The sequence below is a fragment of the Pelodiscus sinensis genome, chromosome 2 (assembly GCF_049634645.1).
Source record: "Pelodiscus sinensis isolate JC-2024 chromosome 2, ASM4963464v1, whole genome shotgun sequence".
In the NCBI taxonomy this organism is placed as follows: Eukaryota; Metazoa; Chordata; order Testudines; family Trionychidae; genus Pelodiscus; species Pelodiscus sinensis.
Window position 1 is genome coordinate 187297452 of NC_134712.1, and position 25792 is coordinate 187323243.

The 25792-nt window shown below is 41.7% G+C and overlaps 1 protein-coding gene across 9 annotated transcripts in view; it reads left to right on the plus strand.

Moving 5' to 3' along the window:
• NEK10 (NIMA related kinase 10) overlaps window positions 1–19107 on the plus strand; it is a 201672-nt gene extending 182565 nt beyond the window's left edge. For 5 of the 9 annotated variants that reach the window (XM_075922003.1, XM_014579152.3, XM_025190296.2 and 2 more), the window contains 5 exons: window positions 2179–2289; window positions 5986–6094; window positions 8618–8670; window positions 8763–8818; window positions 18252–19106. In XM_075922003.1, the coding sequence (XP_075778118.1) occupies window positions 2179–2289; window positions 5986–6094; window positions 8618–8670; window positions 8763–8818; window positions 18252–18300 (378 nt within the window). In that variant the 3' untranslated portion in view covers window positions 18301–19106. Of the gene's footprint in view, window positions 1–2178; window positions 2290–5985; window positions 6095–8617; window positions 8671–8762; window positions 8819–18251 lie in introns of all 9 variants that reach the window. The other 4 variants (XM_075922001.1, XM_075922000.1, XM_075922002.1 and 1 more) reach the window with 1 other exon arrangement.
• Window positions 19108–25792: the final 6685 nt, after the last annotated feature.

Sequence of the window (25792 nt, forward strand, 5' to 3'; positions counted from 1 at the left end):
GGCTGTCAGAAGTCTTTCCAATCCAGTTTCCATGGAAACAGGTTTTGGTCTGATCTCTGAAAAATAATGTAAGAGCAAGATAAAAAAAACATTATGTAAAACCTTGGCCTTATTTTCCCTCATCTAACAGCTGATTTCATGGAAACAGAATCTGGAAACAGACAGCAGCAGCTGAGACAACAATGGTTATTTTCAGTTGCAGCTGACTGTTCCCTAAACCCCTGTATCTCACAATGCCCCCAATATGTGCAGGTATTTAGTATTCATTCATATAGTATCACATGCTTCTGCTTACTTACAGGATTAGGAGGATTCATCAGCTGATTGGCTGAAAGTTCTTAAGGGTTTGTAACTCAACATCTGAAAGACATTGTGAAAAGAAAGCAGCATGTGTCTGGATGTAACTAATTCTGATGAAGCCCTTTCTATTCAGAATCAGATCCTGATCTCAATTTTGCCTGTGTAAATCTGAAGCAACTCCCAAAAAATTATTCCCAGAAAAAATACAAGTAGACCTAATAGCTAGATTTGTGGGGCTGGGCTCATTAATGGTCAAAACTTTCATGTTTCAAAAAGTGTCCATTTAGTTATAAATAGCACTTGTTCATATAAATTTATCAAGTGTAACATGGGAAAATCACATCCATGACACAGTCCTGGTCTAGACACTTTGAACACAAGCATCCTTATCTTCCACTGAGTTATATCATGTGTAGCTAGTTGCATCTGTGCACAGTGATTGTGTCAAGTGCTAACAAAGCAGAATGGTAATTTTATACATTCTGTGTGCAGGGGTCTATGATTATGTACAGTAGCAAATCAAGATGAAAGTGTAATAAGTGTTATAGGACGCTATATCCTCCATATTGGAATGATGACAGGTATAGCTAAAAAAAGCTACCCTGACAGTATAGCTCAGCTAACGACTGGGACTTTACACTTATTTCCAGAGTAGAAAGGGGATTTAAAAATTCAAATAGAAAAAGTTTTCATCTTTCATAAAGAAGACAGTTGAGAGCATCCTCCTATAAGAGACCTGTTTACACCTACTGGAATATGCCACACATTTTTCTTTGCATTTTGATGCACAAGAACATAAATGGAAAATGTTCCTGCATTGCTACAAAATCAAAACTTTTCTGGATGCTTTGCAGACAAATAAAACATGAAGTTCCTGCCCTAGAAATCTTACAGTAGAAGCTGCCACTCTTGGTCATATTGAATAGTACGTTGGGGCCTTAAGCTATGCCCATTGAAATGAAAGGGAAGTTTCCCATTCACTTTAGTTTATATTTCATCAAGCCCTTATCCCAGGGTTGGGCAATAATTTTTGCCAGGGGGGCACCCCAGAAGGGGCGGGGCCTAAACAGGAAGGGGTGGGGCCTAAGCAGGAAGGGACAGGGCTACCCACCCCCAGACCATAAGTGGTCTGAGGGTGCAGACCATAAGTGGTCTGGGGGTGGAGGAGCCCTTTTGCCCTCCCTTCTCACTAGGCACCCATGTCCTGGAAGAGGCTTGGCATGCTCTCCCACCCCCAGGCCCTGATCATCTTGGGGGCAGGGGAGCGCGCAAAACCTCCTCCACTCTCCCCTCCTCCCCCACCCTGTGAGCAGTGCGTGGTGCCTCAAAGCACCACGTGCTCCTGGCAGGGCAGGAGGAGGCTTCACACACTCCCCTGCTCCCAGGCCCTGATTGGATCCACTTGGCAGACCAGATCCGGCCCATGGAGGCCCTTTCGCCCACCCCTGACTTATCCAGTGATTTCTATCCAGATAACTCAAGATAACCAACACACAATCCTGCCCAAACTGCCTCCTCAGAATCTGTTCTTCTTAAAGTTCCTCCCTTAACACTGCCTAGTCCTAGATTACTTTGACCAGTGAGGCCAATCCTTACCCCCCACTCCAGGATCAATATAACAAGCTACCTATCACAGTGAGCTGGGCCCAGTTACCATGTCTTCAGATTCCAACACCTAATAGGGTGGGTATACAAAGAACTCTATTACAATATGCTATTGTTTCAGATTCTGATCAGCTCTTCATTGCTTGGCTATTTAATTTCAGTGTTTACATAGAGAGTGTAACTACCATTTTAAACATTGCCACTATAGGAAATGTGGCCTGTAGAGGAATCAGAATTGAGCTGTGATAATAGCTATATCTCTGTCCCATATAGCTTCCTCCAGCTTTGCACTGCAACTTGAAAAGAAGAGTTATTGAGAGATTCAAGAAATCTCTCTTCAGCCAACAGAGCAATCCTTGTAACTTGAAACTAGAAGTTAAAAAGGTACAGTATTATGAGATGAAGATCACGATGGATGGTAATCTCTTTTCTATTTCAATGATCTTATATGCATTAATCGAGGGTAGGGGAAGAAGAACAATATAAAGGTTAATTAAGAAAGCTCTGAATTGCATATGATCTTCATATTATCTAATTTAGCAATGAAAAATAAGTATATTAGATGTAGTAAAAATACAACAAAATTAGTATTTTTTCAAATAATTATAAATCTTTATCATTATCCCCATACTTTGGTTCCAGTAGCTTTTTAATTAGTATTTCAAAATCTTTGATTAATTTGAAGTTGTTTCCAATGTTTATGGAAAATGTTTAAGCAAGTGCTTTTAGTTGGTAAGTCTAAAGGTCTATTCGTAAACCAGTGAAGCAGAATGGGTTGGGTTTTTGCTTTGATCGGTGGTGCACACATCGAAAATGGAAAGATCCAGCCAGCTGCTAATAAACAAAACAAAATCCATCTCATCAGAGATCAGAGAACTTGTTTTTCTTTTCATGGATCAGATCAGAATAGTAGTAGGGAGGGATTCAAAATAAAACAGCAGGAGATCAAAACGGTCACATAGAAGTTTTCAGAAATAAATTTTCTAACATAATGTGATTCTCATCTTTCTTTTATAAATATGAAATAGATTTTTTTCAGTTTCCAGCATAATGCTTAAAAGAAAATTAATGCTTATCTATTTTTAAATGCAAATGCTTCCCCTGCTCAATGGTCTTAAAGTGAGCCTCTGTTAATATAAATGTGCATACTATTTTATTAATTATTTACCAAGAACTGTTTCAATGCAATACAGAACTAACAGGGTTGCATTTACTTTATCATTTAACCCTCCTTTTTCTTGTCCTAGAAACAAATTGCAACTGTTTGTTTTTATACTGAAAAAAGGGCTAAATTTTCGTTTTAAAGGCTAATAGTTCTGGATTATGTAAATGCCTGTTACATTATTATTAGCCTGCCAACATTTGGGCTGTGTCTACATTGGCACCCCTTTCGGAAAAGGGATGCTAATGTAGCACTTTGGAATAGGCAAATCCGCGGGGGATTTAAATATCCCCCGCGGTATTTGCATTAACATGGCTGCCGCTTTTTTCCAGCTTGGAGATAAGCCGGAGAAAAGCGCCAGTCTAAATGTGATTCTCCGGAAAATAAAGCCTTTTCCGGAGGATCTCTTATTCCTACTTTCAAGGAATATCCCCCGCGGATTTGCCTATTCCAAAGTGCTACATTAGCATCCCTTTTCCGGAAGGGATGCCAGTGTAGACACAGTTGTTGTTTTGAAACAACATCTTGCTACTCAAATCTTGAGCTCTTAGGAAACATTACACAGCACTGGACAGTTTTAAGCCAAATTTTCCTTCCTGATTGTTGAACAGTCTGTTAGCAATAATTCAGTGTCATTGCTTCAAAATTACTGAAGACTTGCAAACATTAATGGATTTTTTTGGTCAGTTATGGATTCAACTTTTTTGGTTCTGGGCTATGTACACAGAAGCTTTGTGGTAAAAGAAGCATTGTGTTACATTGTGGGGAGGAGACAGTATTTAAAAGGCTGAATTCAATTCTGAATATCGTTCTCCCAGAAAAAGGTAAGCAAGTTGGGAGCAGTTAATAGAACAATGAAAAATATTCAGGCAGCTGGAAAATTTATGGATGAGAAAGAAGTAAAAGTTTTTGAAATCAATGGGATTTGGGCAGCAAAGTTCAGAATCTCATCCCAGAACCACCTGCAGGAAGGATATTTCATACTAAAACTAGGAGTTTATGAAATGAAATTAGGCAGACAAAAGTTCAGGAGGACCCCTGGAAGACCCTTCCAGACAGTAAGGTCTGTTATATTGTGCAATCATTTTTAGTGGGAAATGGCAGAAGGCCTATTGCCTGAAACACCTAAAATTAGACTGAGCAGATTCCTGTGTTGCCAGAGATTGGGGGAGGGAGGGCAGTAAATGAGCTTCCATAATAGGTTTTGTCTATGTCTAACCAGTGTGATTCTGTGGTATTAAAAGCTAGGGAATGAGAAGAGTACTTACTGATTATGCCGGTGATACTGTAGAGTATAGAAACAGACATTTCTTTCTGATTTATATACAACAGGGGTTCTCAAATTTTAATTCACGGCACCTCCCCCCCCCCCCCCCCCCAACAACAAAAATTACTACATGACTGCAAGAGGGCGGACTGAAGCCTGACCCCGGCTGCTTTGGACAGTGGACCAAAGTCAAAGCCCAAGCCCAGCTCTCCTGGGCAGGGAAGAACAGGTGGCAGAACTGTAGTCTAAGCCCTGCCTCCCATGACTGAAGCCCAAGGGCTTCGGCTGCAGGCCCCAGCAAGTCTAATGCCAGCCCTGGGGTCCCCATTAACATGTGATCCCAACCCACAGTTTGAGATCTGCTGATACACAAAAATGGCATTGCAATGTCAAAAACATAGTGAATCCTACCTGGCTACATAGACATATATGTTCCCTCTAAGGTGCATGACTGATTAGCCCCCAGCAGGCTATCAAGTGCCGTCCACTTCAGGTGTCTCTCCCGGCACTGCCACAACTTCTGCCCTCTGCTTTGAAGGCCCTGGTCAGCTGCTCCCAGGAGCCTTCTGCTTGCTGTGCAGAGGGGTCAGAGAAGTGTTTGTCAGGGTGTTCCCCTCCCTTTACCTGTAACGCATCTCTACAGAAGGGGGAGGGGACACAACATGGGTCAGGAGTGGGACAGAGCTTACTGGCCCAAGGTAGCTGTGTCTAAGCAACCAGCCTTCAGACTACTGACTGCCGACTTACTTTAAAGGCACTGTACTTACAGTGGCAAGGTGTGTCACTGTACTTACAGTGGCAAGGACTGTCCATCTCTCTCTCACACACACTTTCACAATCACCTCCCAATACAATTTGTATTGCTCTTGTTACTACTTAATGCTTCTTTCAAAGTGTGTTGTTTTAGGGATTTTTCCTGGTCTGTGCATCTCAATTTTTATTTCTCACACTTATATACAAAAAATGTATAATTATTTGAAGAGTGAATTCTAAAATGCCTAACCTCTCCTGGGTGGAATAACTAGCCCTGTGATAACTTTTAAAAATATGTATCTAGGCTTTTTATTTCTACTGGTGGTGCACATCCACACATTACCTTGATATGTTGTACATAACAAAATTAATTGCATACATAGATGCAAAAAATTAGAGGGAACACTGGTCGACACCAAAAAATAGTTTGCTTCTCAGTTTTCATACGTTCAGAGCAGTCAATTGAAAATCACAAGTGATAAAATCCCACTGATAGAAAATCAGGTAACATAAATACTAATATAGGGACCTAATTTTACATACCAAGCTTTGAAAAGCTCAGATTGACTGTTTCTACCTAACTTTTGAGAAAACACATTTTTTCTTTTCTATGTTCATACGCATTTGTATGTTACTATTTTTTTCACATGTACCATAGAGCTGTGAGGTTTATACTGGGTACAGTTTGACTACAGTCAGTGTTTGATTAAACACTCCCGAAAGGAAGAAGGTATATATAGCATTCATTTTTGCTTTGACTAGTTCTTTATCCTTTTCAAATGTATTGAAAGCTCTTTTTTCCTCTAACTCTAGATTTTAGGAGAGTGGAAAAACTACTTCTGTGCTGGAAGTTATTTGTTTAAAAAATGTAGTTTTAATATTTTTTTCTTTTTTCCAGCTGCTCCAGGGTTCGCATGAACTGATTGAGCCCAACATTTTTACAGCAGATTGCCATTTATTACTTCACTCCACAGGGGGAAATGTATTGGCCCCAGATGATAGAATAGGTAAGGAAAGCAAACAAAAACCCATCATCTGAAATACTTAAAGACTGGAAGTTTTCAGTAAAGAGAAATTAACTTTTCATTGTCAGTTACTGTCTTTATTGACAATTAATTCGTGTTTGCTCAACTTATTTGAAAGATGGTTTAAAACGGGTTCCCAAACTGGGGGCCATGACCTTTCGGGGGGGGGTCACAAGTTTTTTACATGGGGGGGGTCATGAGTGGTCAGCCTGCACCCCGATCCCTGTTTTGCCTCCAGCATTTACAATAGTGTTAGATATAGATAGATAGATAGATAGATAGATAGATAGATAGATAGATAGATAGATAGATAGATAGATAGATAGATAGATATAAACATGTCTTTAATTTATAAGGAGAGGTTGTACTTAGAGGCTTGATGTTTGAAAACCACCATTTAAAAAAGTTGATGCAGATACCATGGCAGTATAGTTAGTCACCGTGGACCATACCTACTCATTTAAAGGAATATGATCTTGAATTTGAGGGGTGGAATTTTTCAAAGGAACAAATTGCTGTTAGGTGCCTAACTGCCATTGAAAGTCAGTGGGGATTTGGTGTTTCTTTTTTGTGTTTTCCACTGGGGCCTAAAGCAAAGCCATATATAAACATGGTGCAAGAAAGAGCTCTTTTTATAACATGTTTTAAAATGGTCGCACTAACATGATTTAATTGCCTGTCAGAATGGGGCCTCAAAGAGTTGAAGAGGAAAAGTAAAACATAATTAATCTGCTACAGCAATCTCCATAAAAGGGCTTGTAATCAGGTATACTTTTCATCCATGGTTATCATGAAATATGGTTTGTACCTAAGTTGAACTCTCTTGTGAACAATATGCTCCATCCTCAGCAACAGCCAGTAAACACTAGATACAACTACATTGGGGACCCACAAAGGATCCACTTGTGATTTCCCAATTTTTATACCTTTCTTTTTGCATTTATGCAGTGTCCTTCCAGATTAAAAAGGAAAAAATAGTTTTTAAGCAGACATGACTGCTTTTACAGTATGATCACATCACATACATGGCTGGGAGGGACTGCAAGCACTTTTGGAGGATTTTATTAGAATACAAAATAACCTTGACAAATTGGAGAATTGGTCTGAAATCAGCAAGATTAAATGAACTAATGACAAGTTCGAGTACTACTCTTAGGAAGGAAAAATCAAGTGCACAAATACAAAACAGATAACTGCCTAAGCAGTGATACTGTTGAAAAGGACCTGGGATTATAATGTGATGCAGTTGCAAAGAAAGGCTAATATTCTGGGCTTCATTAACAAGAGTGGATGATTAACACCAGGTTAACAAGATTAATAAAATATAGGAGGCAACTGTCCTGCTGTTCTCAGCATTAGTGAGGCCTCAGAGTACTCAGTCTGGTTTAGGAAAGCTGTGGGTGGACTGGAGAGAGTTCAGAACAACACAAATAATAAAAGGCTTAGGGTATGTCTACACTACCCTCCTAATTCGAAGTAGGAGGGTAATGTAGGCATACCGCACTTGCAAATGAAGCCCGGGATTTGAATTTCCCGGGCTTCATTTGCATGAAGCCGGCCGGCGCCATTTTTAAATGCCGGCAGTTCGAACCCCGTGCCGCGCGGCTACACGCGGCACGGAGTAGCTAGTTCGGATTAGGCTTCCTAATCCGAACTAGCTGTACTCCTCGTGGAATGAGGAGTACAGCTAGTTCGGATTAGGAAGCCTAATCCGAACTAGCTACTCCGTGCCGCGTGTAGCCGCGCGGCACGGGGTTCGAACTGCCGGCATTTAAAAATGGCGCCGGCCGGCTTCATGCAAATGAAGCCCAGGAAATTCAAATCCCGGGCTTCATTTGCAAGTGCGGTATGCCTACATTACCCTCCTACTTCGAATTAGGAGGGTAGTGTAGACATACCCTTAGAAAACTGATCTATGAGGAAATGTGCATATTTAGTCTTGAGACAAAAAATTGAAAGGGGAGACCTGATAACAGGTATGTTAAGGGCTATTGTAAGAGGATGGAGATAATTTGTTCTCCATGTCCACTGAAGACAGGACAACAAGTAATGGGCTTAATCTACAGCAAGGGAGATGTAGGTTAGATATTAGGAAAGACTATTTTACTCAAAGGATAATTAAGCTTAGAAATAGACTTCCAAGGGAGGTTGTGGAGTCCCCATCATTGGAGGTTATAAAGAATAGGTTGGATAAACAGCTGTGAGGATAGATATAGGTTTACTTGGTACTGCCTCACAGCAGGGGGGCGGCTTTCCAGCCCTACATTTCTATGATTCTATTATCATGATTGCGTACCAGTGTCCAGGAGATTTCCTCCTCTTGCCTGTTTACATAATTGCTGTGGTCATTGCAGCAAATAGATGAAGAGTAAGATTAGTCATTTCTCTTGTTAACAGACTGTTCTGTTATCATTCTAGCTATTCTGTGATTGCTAAGAAATTCTGGTGAGGCACATGTAGGCCAAACATTCAATGATTCAATATTGCCTGATATTTGTTGTATAGGATTTCCTGGCAGTTTTGACATGGAGGAGGGAATGACATATGAACAGATGCAGGTCAGCATTTCACATTCTTCATAAACAATTTTGTTTTCTTATTTTACCCACGATATACATTTTTACTAACTAGAATTTACTTTAATCTGTAGTCTGTGATTGAAGAGGTTCTGGAGGAAAGTGGTTATTACAATTTCACTTCGAACAGGTGAGTCTCAAAGTTCAGTTTCAAAAGGAAAGGTTTAATGATGGTGTGGTAAGCCTACACAAATTATACACTTCCTTCTGTTTCCTAATTGTAGCTTTCTCTTTCATTTTTTAAAGTAACGCATAATTTTGTGGCATGTAGGCATGGACTGGATAGAATTGATTTAGGACATTTTAGCCAGTCTTGTAGATCAGCCACAGCTGCTGCATTCTTTGCTCACAGAGAAGAATGGTGTATGTTTGGTAGCAATTTCCTCTCATTATTCTCTGTAAAAACTCAGTTGAAACAAAAGGCACCTCTACCCAGTCATTTTAATGGGAGATTATTTTGTTATAAAAACCTACAGCTACAAGACTGAAACTAACATAGTCAGTACAATGTTTGGATGCAATAAAGGAAAAAATGTAGGTGCTAACACAAAGGAGCAGCAGGAAGTGAAATAAAGATGTGTTTGAAACTGCAGGCAGCACTCTCTCTCACATGCATACACACATATGTGTGCACTCACGTTACATAAAGAAGGTTCTTGGAGGAGATACCACATGGAAAATAGAATAACGTAAGCCTGGTATTTCTAGTATTGTTTAACAATCTAGTGCTAAAGCACCTTCAGCAGGCTTTTAATAATTCACATTTTCCCTATTGCTGAAGTGGCTCATCTTTGGTTCTTTCCTAAGTCTTCCCCAGCAGCCTGCTTCAGTTGCAATGACCAACATTTTTAAATGTGGGAGCCTAAAATTAAGCTCCTAAAGACATACTTAGATTCCTTACATAAATGTTTCCTGATTTTCAGAGATGAGACACACCTGCAATTTCCTGATGCTTCAATGGTATTTACATAGACCTAACAAGGCTATTCTATAAATGTATGAGAGTTTTATAGGCATTTACCTCATGCATACTGACTGGCACAAAACATCATGCAAAGACTAAATATAACTAGGCAGGTGTTTGGTGCATGTGGGCAGGAGTCTTTTACACACATTAGTTTAAAAAAGAAGCTGTTTCTTAGTGAAACTATACATAGATGTTAGCATTGCTGCACGGTATGTGTGTATGTCAGCATATAGCATAGGAATTGGGCATTAATGCACATCATACCATTAGCTCCACAATTGTTCATATTCTCAATCTTCTAATTCCAATGTCTATTTCTCATCTTTCATCCAGTGAGTGTTGTGAATTCCTAATATGTAGTTGCTCTTTGGTGTTTGTATTTTACAGTGTTTTTCTACATATTTGGAAATCCCTCATTATTGGAGAGATTCTGACTCTTCTTGCACAGCCATGCAAGGGAACAATGGGGTGTAAACCACTGTCTGACTTCCCTATGCTGTCTGCTCATACTATGGGTAGGAGTGCCAAAGGCAGAGTAACCCCAGCTGGTCATTGTACACACACCGTCCTGATGCATGTGGTCAGAAAGTGGGCAGGGAATGCATGGCTCTGCTTTCTCCCCAAATGTCCCAGGGTATGTTTAACTATTTCTTACTGTCAGAGAATGTGTATTTAAATAGTGCACATCAGTGCTGGGCAACCTGCGGCCCGCAGGCCACATGCGGCCCACTGGAGCTCCACCTATGGCCCATGGACCCTCTGTTCACCCCCATCCTCCATGCACCTCTTGTGCACTGGGGCACCGGAGTCCTGCACTTTCTGCTCCTCCCCCTCCCTCCCAGCACTCTGGAGCATGCAAATTCACTAATTCATGCTCCATTCCTGCTCCTCACCCTCTCTCCCAGAGCTGGAACACTGTGAATCATCTGTTTGCTGCTCAGACTCTGGGAGGGAGGGGGACAAGTGGGGACAGAGCATGAATCAGTGAATTTTCATGCTCCGAAAGGGCTGAGAGGGAGGGGAAGAAGTAGGAAGTGTGGGGTTCCAGTGCCTCAGCACACAAGAGGCGTGTGGGGGAGGCAGGCAGACGAGAGTTCATGGGGTCATAGGTAGAATCCAAGTGGGTTGCTGGGGCCCACTTTTTGAGGTGAAGGAGGGCACTCACTATTCATGGTTGCCCATTGCTGGTCTACATGGTAAGATTTTGATATGTCACCACCTACAATACATTCTCTTGCTGCTATATCATGAGTTACTCTTCAATGTACACCTACTATCTGCTGTCTTGCATAGTTACGCTTGGCTCCCTTGCCACTACAACATCATTCCTTTCCCAGTTCCCTTCACTACTACTAAGTAGCCCCCTTATTTCTCACTGTCTTTCAGAAAATGTTTACTTTCAAAGTCTGCCATCTGCATTGCCTGACAAATGACCATGTTTTCTAAAATATGCTCTGCTCAATTCTATTTTGAGCCTTCCAATCTTGCACTTTTTTTCCTCCACACTCACTGTCTTGGTAGGCAAACAGTTCAGTTTTGATAGCTGTCCAGTACGGGATGATTCATGTAGCCAGCCGATATACATCAGTAGATTTTTATCTCTCAATCTCCAAATAGTTCAAGCTGGCTGAAAGGACAAATCACCCTCCACGAAGTGCAATCCATGCTGCTTGTCAGTGTCCACCATGATTTGGCATTATTGCACTCACCATAAATGAGACTGCAGACCTCACAGCAGCATCCTATCAGCCCTGTGTTGCCCAAGGAGACCTCAACCTCCTTCTAAATACACAGTGGACTGTCTCAGGAATAACTACCGCCTTTCCTAAAGAAATCCTGCATATCATGTCATTCCTGAAATCCTCAATTTTCTCCTTTTCTCAGGAAATCATTCATAAATAATGAAACTTTGTAAGAAGTTATTAATCATAGAATAATAGCAGGAGTCTGTGTGCATTTGTCTTCTAGCAATCTGTTGAGCCTCCCTTCTACTTTTAACTCTCTTGGCTGTTTAAACTGCTTTCTTCAAGCTCTAGCTCTGGAATGTTGCAGGCCCTGTAGGGCTTATGGCATGGAATCAATTAAAGCTGTTGCTTCAGGATGGAAATTGATTGGTCAGAGACAATGTGTTTTTATCCATGGGACTTTGGAGCAAGAGTGCGTCAGATGGTGCACTCAGCTTACTTCATCCTCCCAGCAGTGCAGCACAAGTGCCTGTCATGTTGCCAGCTCTAATTACAGGTCTGGCAATATTTGGTGTTTTCTTATAAAGCCGTAGCTCCAGGAGATGAGTGACTGGGTGAGAACCACAGCTTTTCTCTTTTATTTAAAATAAGTTTCCAGCTTTCATTATTTAGGAAGAAATGAAACATGAACTCTAGAGGTTAAAAAAGAAAAGGCAAATCAAAAGGCTACCAAATTTAATCTAATAATTTGTAAAACAATCTCTTGAGTTCTGGGGACCCGAGTCATAATATGTGAACATCGGGAGTTGACAGTACTTAGTCCTAGGGGAATTCTGTGCCACTACACATGTGCAGAATTCTTGTCCTCATGTGGAATTTTTTTCCTTTGCAGAAAATACATTCTGCAGGGAAGGTGCTGCAATTACATATTTTGCCCACCAGAGACTGCTGTGGTGCCAGAAGAGAGGGCAGCTGACTAGGAGCTGGAGCAACTAGTTGTGGAAGTGGGATGGGGCAGAAGCTGCCTTCCCCACAGTTCCCTTTCCAAGGGCTGGGTGAGGAGGCACAGAATGTGGGGGAGAGGGACAGAGCAGGGCACACATTGCTGCTGGATGTTCACGTAGACTGGGGTTTGGAAGGGCTAGTGGAGAGACAGATAGGAGTAAGGGCACTGGAGCTAGTGGGCTGATAGTATTGAGCCAAGCACTGAATGGGAGTGGGGGATGTAGAGCCTCATGAGGATGAGGGGTAATTGAGTGGGAGTACAGGGACACATTGGGGCAGAGGGATGCATGGATACCTGGGTACAGGGAGAAAGAGAGTGAGTGGTGGCACTGGGATGCAAGTGGATGAAGGAGGTGAGGGTGGCTGAATGGAGATACAGAGACATATGAGGGATAGGTGTTCCAGGGACACATGGGACAGAGGCAGATCATAGAATCATAAAATCCTAGGGCTGGACGAGACCTTAGGAGGTTGAGTCCAACTCCCTGTTCAAAGCAGGACCAACCCCAATTAAATCATCCCAGCCAGGGCTTTGTCAAGCTGGGACTTAAAAACCTCTAGGGATGGAGATTCCAGCACCTCCCTAGGTAACCTACTCCAGTGCTTCACCACCCTCCTAGTGAAGTAGGTTTTTTTCTAATATCCAACTTAGACCTCCGCCAATGCAATTGCTCCTCATTCTGTCATCTGTCACCACTGAGAACAGCCTCTCTCCATCCTCTTTGGAAACCCCGCTAGGTAATTGAAGACTGCTATCAAATCCACTTCTCACTCTTCTCAACTGCAGACTAAATAATCCCAGTTCTCTTTACCTGTCCTCATAAGTCATGTGTCTCAGCCTCCTAATAATTTTTTGTTGTCCTTCGCTGGATTCTCTCCAGTTTGTCCACATTCTTTCTGTATTCCAGATGTGGCCTCACCAATGCTAAATAGATGGGAATAATCACTTCCCTCGATCTGCTTGCAATGCCCCTAGTAATGCAGCCTAATATTCCATTAGCTTTCTTGGCAACAAGGACATACTGTTGATTCACATATACCTTCTCATCTACTATAATCTCCAGGTCCTTTTCTGCAGAACTGCCACTTAGCCAGTCGGTCCCCAGCCTATATCAGTGTATGGGATTCTTCCATTCTAAGGCCAGGACTCTGCACTTGACCATGTTGAATTTCACCAGATTTGTTTTGGCACAATGCTTCAATTTGTCTAGGTCACGCTGGGCCCTATTCCTACTCTCCAACACATCTAACTCTCCCCACAGCTTAGTGTCATCTGCAGTTCATTAATGAAGATGTTGAACAAAACTGGCCCCAGGACTGACTCCTCAGGCATGCCATTTGATACTGGCTGCCAACTAGACTTTGAGCCATTGATCACTACCCATTGAGTCTGATGATCTAGCCAGCTTTCTGTCCACCTTATGGGCCATTCATCCACACCATACTTCTTTAACTTGCTGGCAGGAATACCGTGGGAGACTGTATCAGAAACTGCTAAAGTCAAGGTTTATCATGTCCATTGCTTTCCCCATGTCCACAGAGCCAGTTATCTCATCATTAGTTTGGACCCTTCCCCAGTACCCTGCCCCACCTCCTCCTGCCTCAGCTCTACCCCATGCCACCCTTTCCCCCAAGCCTCTGCCCCTGCCCCCATCTCATCTCTTCCCCCGGAGTGTGCCCTGTTCCTGTTCCTCCCCCTTCCTCCCAGAGCTTCCTGAATGCTGCAAATCAGCTGTTCATGGCACTCCAGAAGGGCAGGGAAGGAGTTGGTAAATGGGGCCACTAGTGCACAGGCAGGAGGGAATCAGAGGAGGAACTTGGCTGCCTTTGAGTGCTCAGCACCCACTATTTTTTCTCCGTGGGTGCTCCATCCCTGGAGCACTCAGTGTCAGCACCTACAGGTTTGTACTTGGGTGTTGTAACCCAGGCTGCAACCTTTGCTGCTGTGGCCACACTGGATTTGTTTAGCAAGCTGGCTCAAGCAGAGCTAGTGTGTTTCTGGCACCTTTGATTGGAAGCATACTCCCAGCTGCTGGGTAGATGTAGCCTGTATTTCATAGCAAATGCAAAATCAACAGTTTGACGGCACACAGCACAGTAATACAGGTCCCCAGTTCTTCCAGGAACCCAGTTCTTCTGGGAAATCCTTTTCTTTTGTATATGAAGCTTTTATTTTCATTTTATTTTTATTTGATTCTTCCTTAGCACTTCTGCCAACAAGAAGCTGGGACTGCAGGACAAGGGGTGGATCACTCAATTAAGGACCCCTATCTGTTCACTTCCAAAGTATTTGACACTGGCCAATGTCAGAAGATAGAATAGTGGGCTAGATGGGCCATTGGTCTAATCTTCCATGGCCATTCTTATGTTCTTATCCTCCCCACTATATATCTCTGGCACATCTGTAAAAATAGTGGTGGTGTCACTCAATATGACACAGACAAATGACACAAAGATGTGCAAAATTATAATCTGGGTGGGATTCTGAGAAATTATTTCAGTGCCCTATCAGGTGATGTGTAGGGCATTAAAATATTAGAAACTGAGAAGCTGAACCCCATAAGAAAAATGTCGTATGCTTTTTCTTTTCATTATAGTAATTGTTTTCTATTTTCATTATAATAGTAATTACAGCCTCAGTGCAGGCCATTTCATGAGGATTAATGACCAGCTGGGGATAATGACCCTCAGCTGTGTCCTGAATAATCAGTTTCTGCCCATCCTTCATTGATCCCCAGAAAGTACTCAGTGTTTCCTTTAGTGTCACTTGTTTGTGCAGAAATTTATAAAAAAATTAGCTGAATATTTCAAAATGAGTTTTTAACGCCATGACTCTTCTGTCTCTCTTTTCTCCTGATGGAATGTTACACCACATATAACGGTGGCATACCCACAGAAGTCAGGTGTGTTTGTGCCTGTTTTTACTTGTGAGATCATTTACAGCTAGGACAATGAATACCTTTTGCGAACTTTCACACAGTATCCAAGCAGAAAGATTGGATTTTAAATAACTATATTCCCTTTGTTATTTGCTCTCTGTTGCCTCATTATTTCATGTAACGTTCCTTTAAGTGTATTAAGGGGCTTAACCCATGAGCAACACAATTCACATGAAGGTGAATAGGTTTGTTACAAATGAGCAGAAATGATGGTCAGAGACTCTAGTGGTCTTCAACTGAGTGCTGAGGTTCACCAAGACTCCAAATGAATTATTATATAGTAGATACCATGAGAAGTGCTCTTATGGTAGAGAAGTGCTGTTCTGTAACCGAGAAAACATTTCTAGCTCCAGTAATAATCAAGTGAGAGGACCCTCATCTAATCATCAGCATATATTTCTATATGTACCATCATAAATCAGTCTGTTGCACAGCTTTTATTCATGGCATTTTTTAAAAATTTCTGTAAACATTTTAGGCATTGTGACTAGCTAATCAAATGTTATAGGTAGGTCCCTATGTTTCTAGCAACTATGAAATAAAAAACAACATAAAAATTGAAATAAACCAAAAGCAGTCATCCCACAATAGCAGCTCCGCTGGTCCTATCCTGCAGGATTGGAACTGGTTCCCTGCTCCTGGCATTGTGATCTGGTGTGTGGGCACAGAGTCACTCAACATTGACCCAGCAGCTCCTCTCTCATGTTTGGGGGGATGGCTGGGCCAAATTTCGTGCTGTGGCAACCTGGTGCTGCAATCTGGCACATTGATCAGAGAGCTGCTCACTTAATTTGGCTCTGTTATCATGAGAGGGGCAGCTGAACCAAACCTGAGCAGCACTGCCACCTCATGCCCCAGCTCTGGGCTGCACTGGGTCTGAGTTCAGGCCACAGAGGAATTGAAAGCAGGAAGGCTGTCTTAAACAATGTGGAGAAGGAAGCTGCCTGATTCACATGCAGAAGGGACAAAAGATGGACCTGGGGGATTAGGGAGCAGAGTGGGTTAGGACAAGGTGCCTGAGGATGGGAAGACTGGGATTGGAGGGGCAAGGTGTTTGGGACTGGAAGCTGGGTAGTACTCAGAGTGACAGTGCTCACTTAATGAGCAACTACAGCTGCTCCTCTAGCTGTTGCAAGCTCCCTAGAATGGTAGATTCTGCCTAATGTGGGCGGGACAGATGGTCCAAGCTTGAGTAATGCTGCAATTCACTCATAATTTGGTCTGACTTCCTCTCTGTCCACCATTACATATTTAAAAGGCTACCAAAAAAGTGGCAAAAGGTTGTTCTCTTTTGCCACAGAGAGCAGGATTGGAGGCAGCGGGTTCAAACTACAGCATTGCAGTTTTAGATTAATCTCAGGAGAAACTTCCTAATTGTAAGAACACAGGCCAATGGAACAGACTGTCAGCTCCTTCACTGGAGGTTTTCAAAAAGTGGCTGGCTAGCCGTTTTCTGACTTGGATGCTGTAGACACAAGTCCTGCAGTTTCACTAGAGCCCCTTGCAGTTCCTTCTGACACTATGGTTCTATGATTACTTTAATGCTAGCATTGCCTAACTTCCGAGTATTTGACTTTGCAATCTTAACATCGTTATTTGTGTGGAGTTCTAGATAGGTTTCTACAGCCCAATATCGGAGTACTTTCCAGCAATGCACTAAGCAGCATGACTAACACCTGTCATGTATTGTTTCTGCCACTCATCCTCTTCCCAGGGGGGAAACTATGTGCAAAGCTCAGTGGTTTGTTTTGTTAGCCCTTTGTTTGGGAGTAGGGGTGTTTTTCATATACATGCTGATGTGTTTGTGCTAGGGAAAAAAGAACCAAGATGGAGGAAGTGCTCAAACTTGAAGCAGGAGTTGATGAAAACAAATACTCTGTGTTTTTACTTTCTAACAGCACAGCTGATCAGAGTAAGCCTGGGGGCATGTTTCTGGTGTAATATAATATAGTGCTACTTCAGTTATTTAATGGGGGAATCGCCACCAGCATAAAGCTGGCAGAGGCGGTTCCTCTATCTCCTGTGCTAGTTTTCGTGCCTGGAGTATCAGGGGCTCATAGGAGAAGAGAGGGCCTAGAGAAGCAAGACTTTGCTGTGCCTGATTCTTCACTGCCTGGAAGTCATTGGGGGCCCTTTGTCTCTAAAGCTGTGCTCTTGCTGCTTTAATTTATGCCAGGGCTTAGCAGATGGAAATCAGGGAGCCAGGATTCACTCCCTTTCACCCTACCACACTTTCTTTGTAGTGTATAGGGAAGGCCATAGATTCCTTAACTCTAGGCGGGAGCATTAAAAACATCTAGTCTGGCCCTCTGAATTGCAGGCTATAGAATTTCACCCAGTAATTCCTGCATCGAGCTCAGTAACTTATGGTTGAGCTACAATAGGGCTACTCAACTTTGGAAGCCCTTGGGCCACAATGATACTCACAGCACATGCCAAGGGGTGCAGCTTAAGTGTGGTTACATATACATGCAAATATATACAAACATATGCAAATAGCTTTTTCATGCTGACGGGCACGTATACAAAGATTAACGCAAGACTACACAACACGCAGGCCCCGTTTAAGTCAGTTACCCAATTTCCACCCATATGACAGCCCTTTTAATGAACAATGACAGTCCAGGAATTTAACTACTAAAATGCATATCAACAAGAGGCCATTGTATTGACTACTTTTCTGATCTGGCTCCCATCTGTGGGCTGCATGTTGAGCCCCATGTAAACCCAATCTGCACCCCGGGCCTTAAACAAATAGGCTGTAGGCTGCATGCGGCTCGTGGGCCACATGCTACGTAGCCCTGAGCCAGAACATAAAAGAAAAGCATCCAGGCTTTCCCTTTGTATCCTGCTTATAGATCATGTTTCTATCTGCTGATAAGCCAGAGAGCCCTTCTGATTTTGGTGAACATGAGAAGTAAGGATTTCCTAGGGCCACAAACATTTACTACCTCTTTATCTTTGTAGGTACCACTATTATCCGTGGGGAACAAAGAACCATCCAACCAAAAGATGAGAACCTACAATTCTGAACAGACTGTTTCTTTTTTTCTGTTGAAGTCAAACTGCCCTTTCTTCAACTAATATTGTGTGATCACCAAAGGGATAATAAGCTTTGCTCAAAACACGTTGAGGGGAAGGGATTCCAATGCTGAAAATATGGGAGACAGCTTTCAAAACTTCAGTATGATTCTTTTATGGCATCTCTGTTTACAGCATAAGCTTCTTGCATTGTGTGAGGGGAGTACTGTACATAATATTTGGGGAAAGTCTTCAAAGGTTGTGCATTAGGAGAATTCCATAATTCCTGACAATGCACATCTTCTGTTTTTGTATTTTATTTTTCTAAAGAACTCTTGAATACTCAGGTTTGCTGCAACTTATTTTAAACCTCAAAGCCTGGCTATCATTTATAGCAAGAAAAATAAATTAAAAAAGGGCACCAGGCAGGAAATAAAATATTTTTAGGTTCACTGCACCAGAATTAGAAATTTATTGATAATAATAATTTAAATATATTTAAATGTAGCCATTTGGATAGTAGCAATTTCTAATGCTGGTATAGTACATTAATAGTATTTACAACTTGCACAGCTTTTGAGAATAACTGTCATTTTTTTAAATTGCAACTTTGAATACAATATCAGAATGTGTGTTTATATATATCATATATGTATATATAGACATGCATGCATTGTGTAGATACGTATATGTAAGATATGTATGATATGTATACAGTGTAATATACACACACATTTACTGTTTGAGAGAATAAATAAGTAAATCAAACCAATGCTTTGCTGCTAATCACATTTGTAGTAGTTAATGAACTTTGAGGTTATTCATATTTAGGGGTACGTCTAGACTACAGGCTTCTGTCGACAGAAGTTTTGTCGACAGATACTGTCGACAAAACTTCTGTCGACAAAGAGCGTCTAGACTACATTGAGTTCTGTCGACAAAGCAAGCTGCTTTGTCGACATGGTAGTGTAGACGCAAAGGACAGTTTACATTCAATAACACCTTCTGTCGACAGAAACTCTGTCGACAGAAGGTGTTATGCCTCGTAAAATGAGGTTTACCAGCGTCGACAAAACTGCTGAGTTCTGTCGACGTTATGTCGACAGAACTCAGCGGTAGTGTGGATGTAGGTATAGTTTTGTCGACATCTCAGTGCATCTCAGTTCAGAATTATTGGAGCTGTTACTTTCATTTTTAGAGTTCTAAATATGAGAACCATTTTTGATGGTCTGATATACTATATCCACTACATCTAAAATAACTACTGTAAACATCAGGATACTTATGTTGACATATACCTAGACTATTGAAATAAGTTTATTTCATATTTATCATATAATTGCTTGTGACTGATTGGATATGTAAGTATATCATATTTACTGTGAATATACTGGCATATGTAAATAATGAGACACTATTTCTTAACAGTGTACAGAATATTATTTCCCTTGTCATTTGGGATTTCCCTAACCCAAATTTTAAGGAGGTGAACGTCAGCAGCAGAGGCCTATATAAGGGCGAGAGAGTGAGGGTGCAAGACATCCACCCCTTTTCTAGACAGGTTCAATGGAAAAGATTGAGGTGATATAAAATGCATATGAGAGAGAGAAGTACAAAGCCAAAAGGGGCATGTTTCAATCACAAGGAGGTATGTTGTGCAGGACATGGGCTTATCCCTACTTTTGATGAGCCATACAGGAAACAAGCATGCGATAGCCCAGTCTAACATAACGCATTTTCCCCCAGCAGGTTGAAATGTAGCACAGAAGGCTACCCCACACTCGTTTGGCATCTGGGTAATGGCAACCTCATAGTAGCCTAGGCCCATTGAGGAGCTGTTTCAGCAAGCAAGCAATGCTCTTGCATGCCATCCTGTTGAAAATACAGGTTGGACCTCCCTGGTCCAACATTGTCAGGACCTCACCAGTCCCAAATGAGAGAATTTGCTGGATCAGAGGAGGTCTCCTGCCACTAGCCCCCAAGCCCATCACCTGTTGCTGATAGGCTGCCCCAACAGGCAACCCTTCCTCACCCTCCTGCCCAACCTGGCTGGGTTGCTTGCTCAGCTGATGCTGGTTCCCTGGGTGACACAGGCTCTGGCTCCTGCTGTAGGGCTCTGGCCCTGTGTTCCAGGAGGCTGCTGCAGGGCTCCGGCCCTGGGATCAAGAAGGTTGCCTGGGAACTCCAGCCAAATGCTCCAGGGGATATTGCGGTGCTCCGGCCCTACACTCCAGGGGGCTACCAGGAGGCTCCCACCCCTTGCTTTTGTGGGGCTGCAGCTTCAGCCCTGCACTCCTGAGGGATGCTGCAGGGCTCCATCCTTGTGCTGCCTCAGGTTGCCAGGGGACTCCGGCCCTGATCCCACGCTGCCTGAGCTGGGCTGCTGACCCTGTTGCTCCAGCCCCAGCTGGACCGCCTGCGGTAAGGCTCCCGGGCTCTTCGATCCAGGAGTATCCATGGTTCTGCCAGATCCTGAATGCTGCCGGACCAGAGAGTGCTGGTTTTCAGAGGCACAATCTATATTATCAACAGAAATAGCAGCAACAAATAAATCTGCATTAGAAAGATAGGATTAGAAAATATATTATATTTTGTATTTTAACACATTTTCACACATAATTGTCACCTATGCATATCCTCCAAATATCTACTGTCGACTGTTTTTCTGCTTTCCTAGCACCTGAAGTGCTATAGTTAATATCTGTCCATTTATAGCTATTGGTTTCCCCCTCACCTGTTAAAAATTAGCTGTCACTCTGTGTAATTTTCTAAAACCTTGTTTTCATCACGGCTAGTTGCACATTACTGGATACCTTGTCCTAATTTGTAACTTTCCTGGGTGTAATTTCATTTGAAAACTCCTAAAATACCATGTAAGGTAAAGCCATGCAATAAGTCCCCCTATATGTTGCCACTGAACTAAAAGGTCTAATCCGGTGTTTCTCAAAGTGGTCCATGAAACCACTTTGAGGAACCTGCTAACCGGCCTCTCTAGTGGGTTTATTTAACCAGTTCTGCGGTCATGGAGCCTCGCGGCTCCCATTGGCTCTGGTTTGCCGTTTGCAGCCAAGGGAAGTTGCAGGAAGCGGCAGCCTGGCCCACACCACTTCCTGTGGCTCCCCTTGGCTGCAAACAGCAAACCGGAGCCAATGGCTGCTGCGAGGCTCCATGATCACGGAACTGGTTAAATAAACACACTAGAGAGGCCGGATAGCAGGTTCCTCAGCGTGGTTTCGTTGACCACTTTGAGAAACACTGGTCTCACCGATCATGCCGCAGTGAAATGTTACATTCTTAAAATATAAATGCACATTTTGAAAATATAAATACAGATCACCTTGAATTAATATGTGTTTATGCTGAGCAGTCACATCATCTGAGGAACATGAAGTAACATGGTATCTCCCTACATTTAGAATAGCAGGTAGCATAATCAGTGCGTGGAAAATATTGTATTTATGACTCCCACTGTACATATCATTTGAAAACCAAACTGAATCTTGTTACTTTTGCAATTAGGAGACGATCAAAATGCTTTTCCAACTAAAGTACCTGTTCTTGCAAAGAGTACCACTGAATGGGTACAGTTTACAAAGTAATATGAATATTAGATCAATGACCTTGCAAATGCATCATAATTAGCAATGGCTAATATATTATTTACAGTTCAATCATTAAATGTTAGCCCAACTTGTGGTTAAATATAGTACATTAATGTGGTTTCGATAGTCACAGTGAACATCTTTCTTAGTACAGGAGAAAGGGAACAAGATGTGATTAATACCTAAGGTATCCAAAGTAAGCCTGTACTATATGTAACAAGAAATATAGCAGTTGTATAGCATTTAGATTACTTTTTGCTTGCATTTCATACACAGAAGACCTCATTTAAACTAACTCTTTATATATTAGCCCTACTCAAATGGAATACACATTCCCACAATCATTTTATTTAAAAAAATAGCAAACAAATGTTTACTTCTACAGTGGGTATATGTCAAAATGCCTATTTACAATGTTCTTCCTCCCCACATTTTTTATTTGTCAGACTGTATTAAATAGAAATGGGGGACATTGCATCGGCTATGGATTGGATTCCATTTTCTGACATATATTAACGTGATGGTATTTGTTAAAGTGGGTTTGTGTGATATCATTTCTTGATACTTGATGGTATAGCTTTCATTGAAAACAGACTATCGTTAGTGGCTCTCTGTTTATCCATAATATATTTGTAGCAGTATCTATAATGGGAAAAATATTGTGTTGGTCCAATAAGGGAATGATGCCATTTCAGCTGTGCTTGGTTTTGTCTGGCAGGAGAGCACACACTTAGGCTGTGTCCAGACTCAAGGGTTTTTTCGAAAAAAAAAGTAGCCTTTTTTTCGAAAAAACTTCACCTGCGTCTAGACAACAGCCGCGTTCTTTCGAAATTAAATCGAAAGAAAGTGGCTTTTCTTTCGACGGCGGAAAACCTCATTTCACAAGGAAGAACGCCTTTTTTCAAAAGTGCTCTTTCGAAAAAAGGCGTTCTTGAATGCAAACAGGGCTTTTTAGAAAGAGAGCATCCAGACTGCCTGGGTGCTCTCTTTTGAAAAAGCGGCTTGCTTTTTTGAAAGTACTGCTTGCAGTCTAGACGCTCTTTTTCGAAAGAGGCTTTTTTGAAAGTATCTTTCGAAAAAGCCTCTTTCAAAAGAGGCTTACAGTCTAGATGTAGCCTTAGGGAGACTCCTCTGCAGTAGCTGTCCCAGGTGGAATGCAGAGTTGGGAAGTGAGCCTGGCTGGGGCATTGGCAGGTCCACATGTGTACAGCATGACTCCAGTGGGCCAAAAGTCCATGCTAGGAGGCAGCAGACCTCATCTGGTACTCTACATGCTGACATAGGAGATTAGTGTTGATACAATCCCCAGTTCCCTGCCCCTCCTCCCCTCTAAACCTGTGTGCACTTGCCCTGCTTACAGTGGACATTAAAATCAGGACATTTTCCACTGTGGGGTTGCCCATTCCAGGCACAGAAAATCCCTGTTATATGCTATGGTGAGGGAAATGACCATTTTACAGTGGCTTGTGTCCCTTTTCCCAAATGATGGCCCTATGTGACTATGACTAGTGTCCTCAATGCCATAAAAATTAATCCATTTTAAACATATATATGGAATTGTTTTTGTTTTCAACTGTTAATTGTACATCAAATATAATCTGTTGGATTGACTTACTGGCATTTTAAAACTACTAAAATGTGTATGTTGCTTGTTTGTGTCTTTGGGGCTAGGTCTACATTCATCAGGACTGTGTCTAGACTGGCAAGTTTTTCCGCAAAATCATCTGCTTTTGCGGAAAAACTTGCCAGCTGTCTACACCGGCCACTTGAATTTCCGCAAAAGCACTGGCGATCTCATGTAAGATCGTCAGTGCTTTTCCGGAAATACTATGCTGCTCCCATTCGGGCAAAAGTCTTTTTCCGAAAGACAGCACAGTACTGTTTTCCGCAAAAAAGCCCCGATCGCGAAAATGGCGATCGGGGCTTTTTTGCGGAAAACCGCATCTAGATTGGCCACAGACACTTTTCCGCAAAAAGTGCTTTTGCAGAAAAGCATCCTGCCAATCTAGACGTGCTTTTCCGAAAATGCTTTTAACGCATTTTCGGAAAATCATGCCAGTGTAGACGTAGCCTAGGAGATAAGTTCAAATTAAGATATGCAACTCAGCTACATTAATTACGTAGCTGGAGTCGAAGTATCTTAAATCGCATTTTGGCGCTGTCCACAAAATGAGAGGTTGACAGAAGTACACTCTCTCTTCGACTTCCCTTACTCCTTGTAGCAGTCGGATTACCGGCACCAATGGGAGTGCCCTCTCTGTTCGAATTAGTGTGTCTTCACTAGACCAGCTCATTTGAATCCAGGAAAATTGACTGCAGCAGCTTCAGCCTTCTCGGTAGTGTAGAAAAGCCCTGGTAGGAGAGGGTCACTGGTTCCTTGATCTGAGCTGTATGCTATTTGTCTGTGATTTTGTAACCTAATATCACGTGGGAATTTTTTGCCTCTTGTTCCCTGTGTAAGAAAGCAGTACCTCTGTGCTTATGAATCATTATATATGGGATTTCAGAGGGGGGAAACACCACAGAATACTTTTCCAATGCTATCTTATCTTTTTTTTTTTTAAAGACCACCTCCCTCTGTAAACAAATATGAGTAACTTGCTGAAAGTAAATATGCATATGACTCAGAATTGGTATATTTTGTCTTTTAGAGGAATTGTTGTTACATGGTATATCTATTCATTTATAGTGTTTTTTATAGAAACAGAAAATTGCAAGTCTCCCATAGGCAACATTCTGTAATACAGAAGATTTGTCCATCATTAGAGTTAAAGTACATACTGTAGCTATGATTGCTCTAGTTGATTGTATGCTACAATATTATCATGAGAGAGCTTCAAGTATGTTTGAAACCAAATCCTTCCCATATCTAAATGACTTAGGGGCCTTGCAAATAATACACCATGGACATGTACAAAAAGATTATAAAATGGAGATTATTCTGGCATTCGTAATATTGTAATCTCCGTGTTTAAATGTATCAATGTAAAATAAGGTGCAGCTAACTACAACAATGCATATTTTTTAAAAAAATTATTATTTCCATTATTTTTATTAATTTGTATATTAGTATATAGAGGTCCCAGCTGATATCAGGGCCCAATTGTGCTTGGCATTGTACTAACAAATAGAAAAAGTCCCTGCCCTAGAGGATTTACTGTCTAAACAGACAAGACAAAAAATAGGAAGGAAGTGAAGTTCCAAAGTCACACAGCAGGTCAGCAGTAGAACTGAAAATAAAATCCAGATATCCTGACTTAGTCCAGCACTTTATCCAAGTTGCAAAATTGAAACCTTCAATCATGAATTTCACAAGTCTTAGGCATGAGTGGGTCTGGTTTTATTTTTATTTGGGTCCACTACTAATAGAAAAAAATTACATTTATTTTGAAAAACACTTTACAGTTTATACTAATAGCCAGAATCTGCTGCTATGTACCCCAGTATATTTCCAGAAGAACACCACCAAAGTCAGTGGGCTTACTCTTGGTTTTCACCTGTTTAATAGAAATCAGAAACTAATCTTAAATGTTTAAAAATGAAAGAAAAAATACACATGGGATGTGACAAATATATGGTTACTCTAAAAGCTTTCCCATTAGACTGCAGTAATAACTGAGCAGAACAACAGCCTGAAACAAATGCAAATGAGCTTGATCTCAGATATGCATCACTGGGCATCTTTCAAGATAAATGTTCACATGTGTATTGTAACTATTCCCGTAGACTATGCAGGAATTTGTGATAATAGGTCTGAAAACAGTCCCAGCCTCTTCAGTTAAATAATGAAAAAAATCCAGCTAAATGTCTGGGATAGGCCAGTATTGGAGACAGGATACTGAACAAGATGGACCCACAGATCTTATTCCTACATTTCCCCATGGA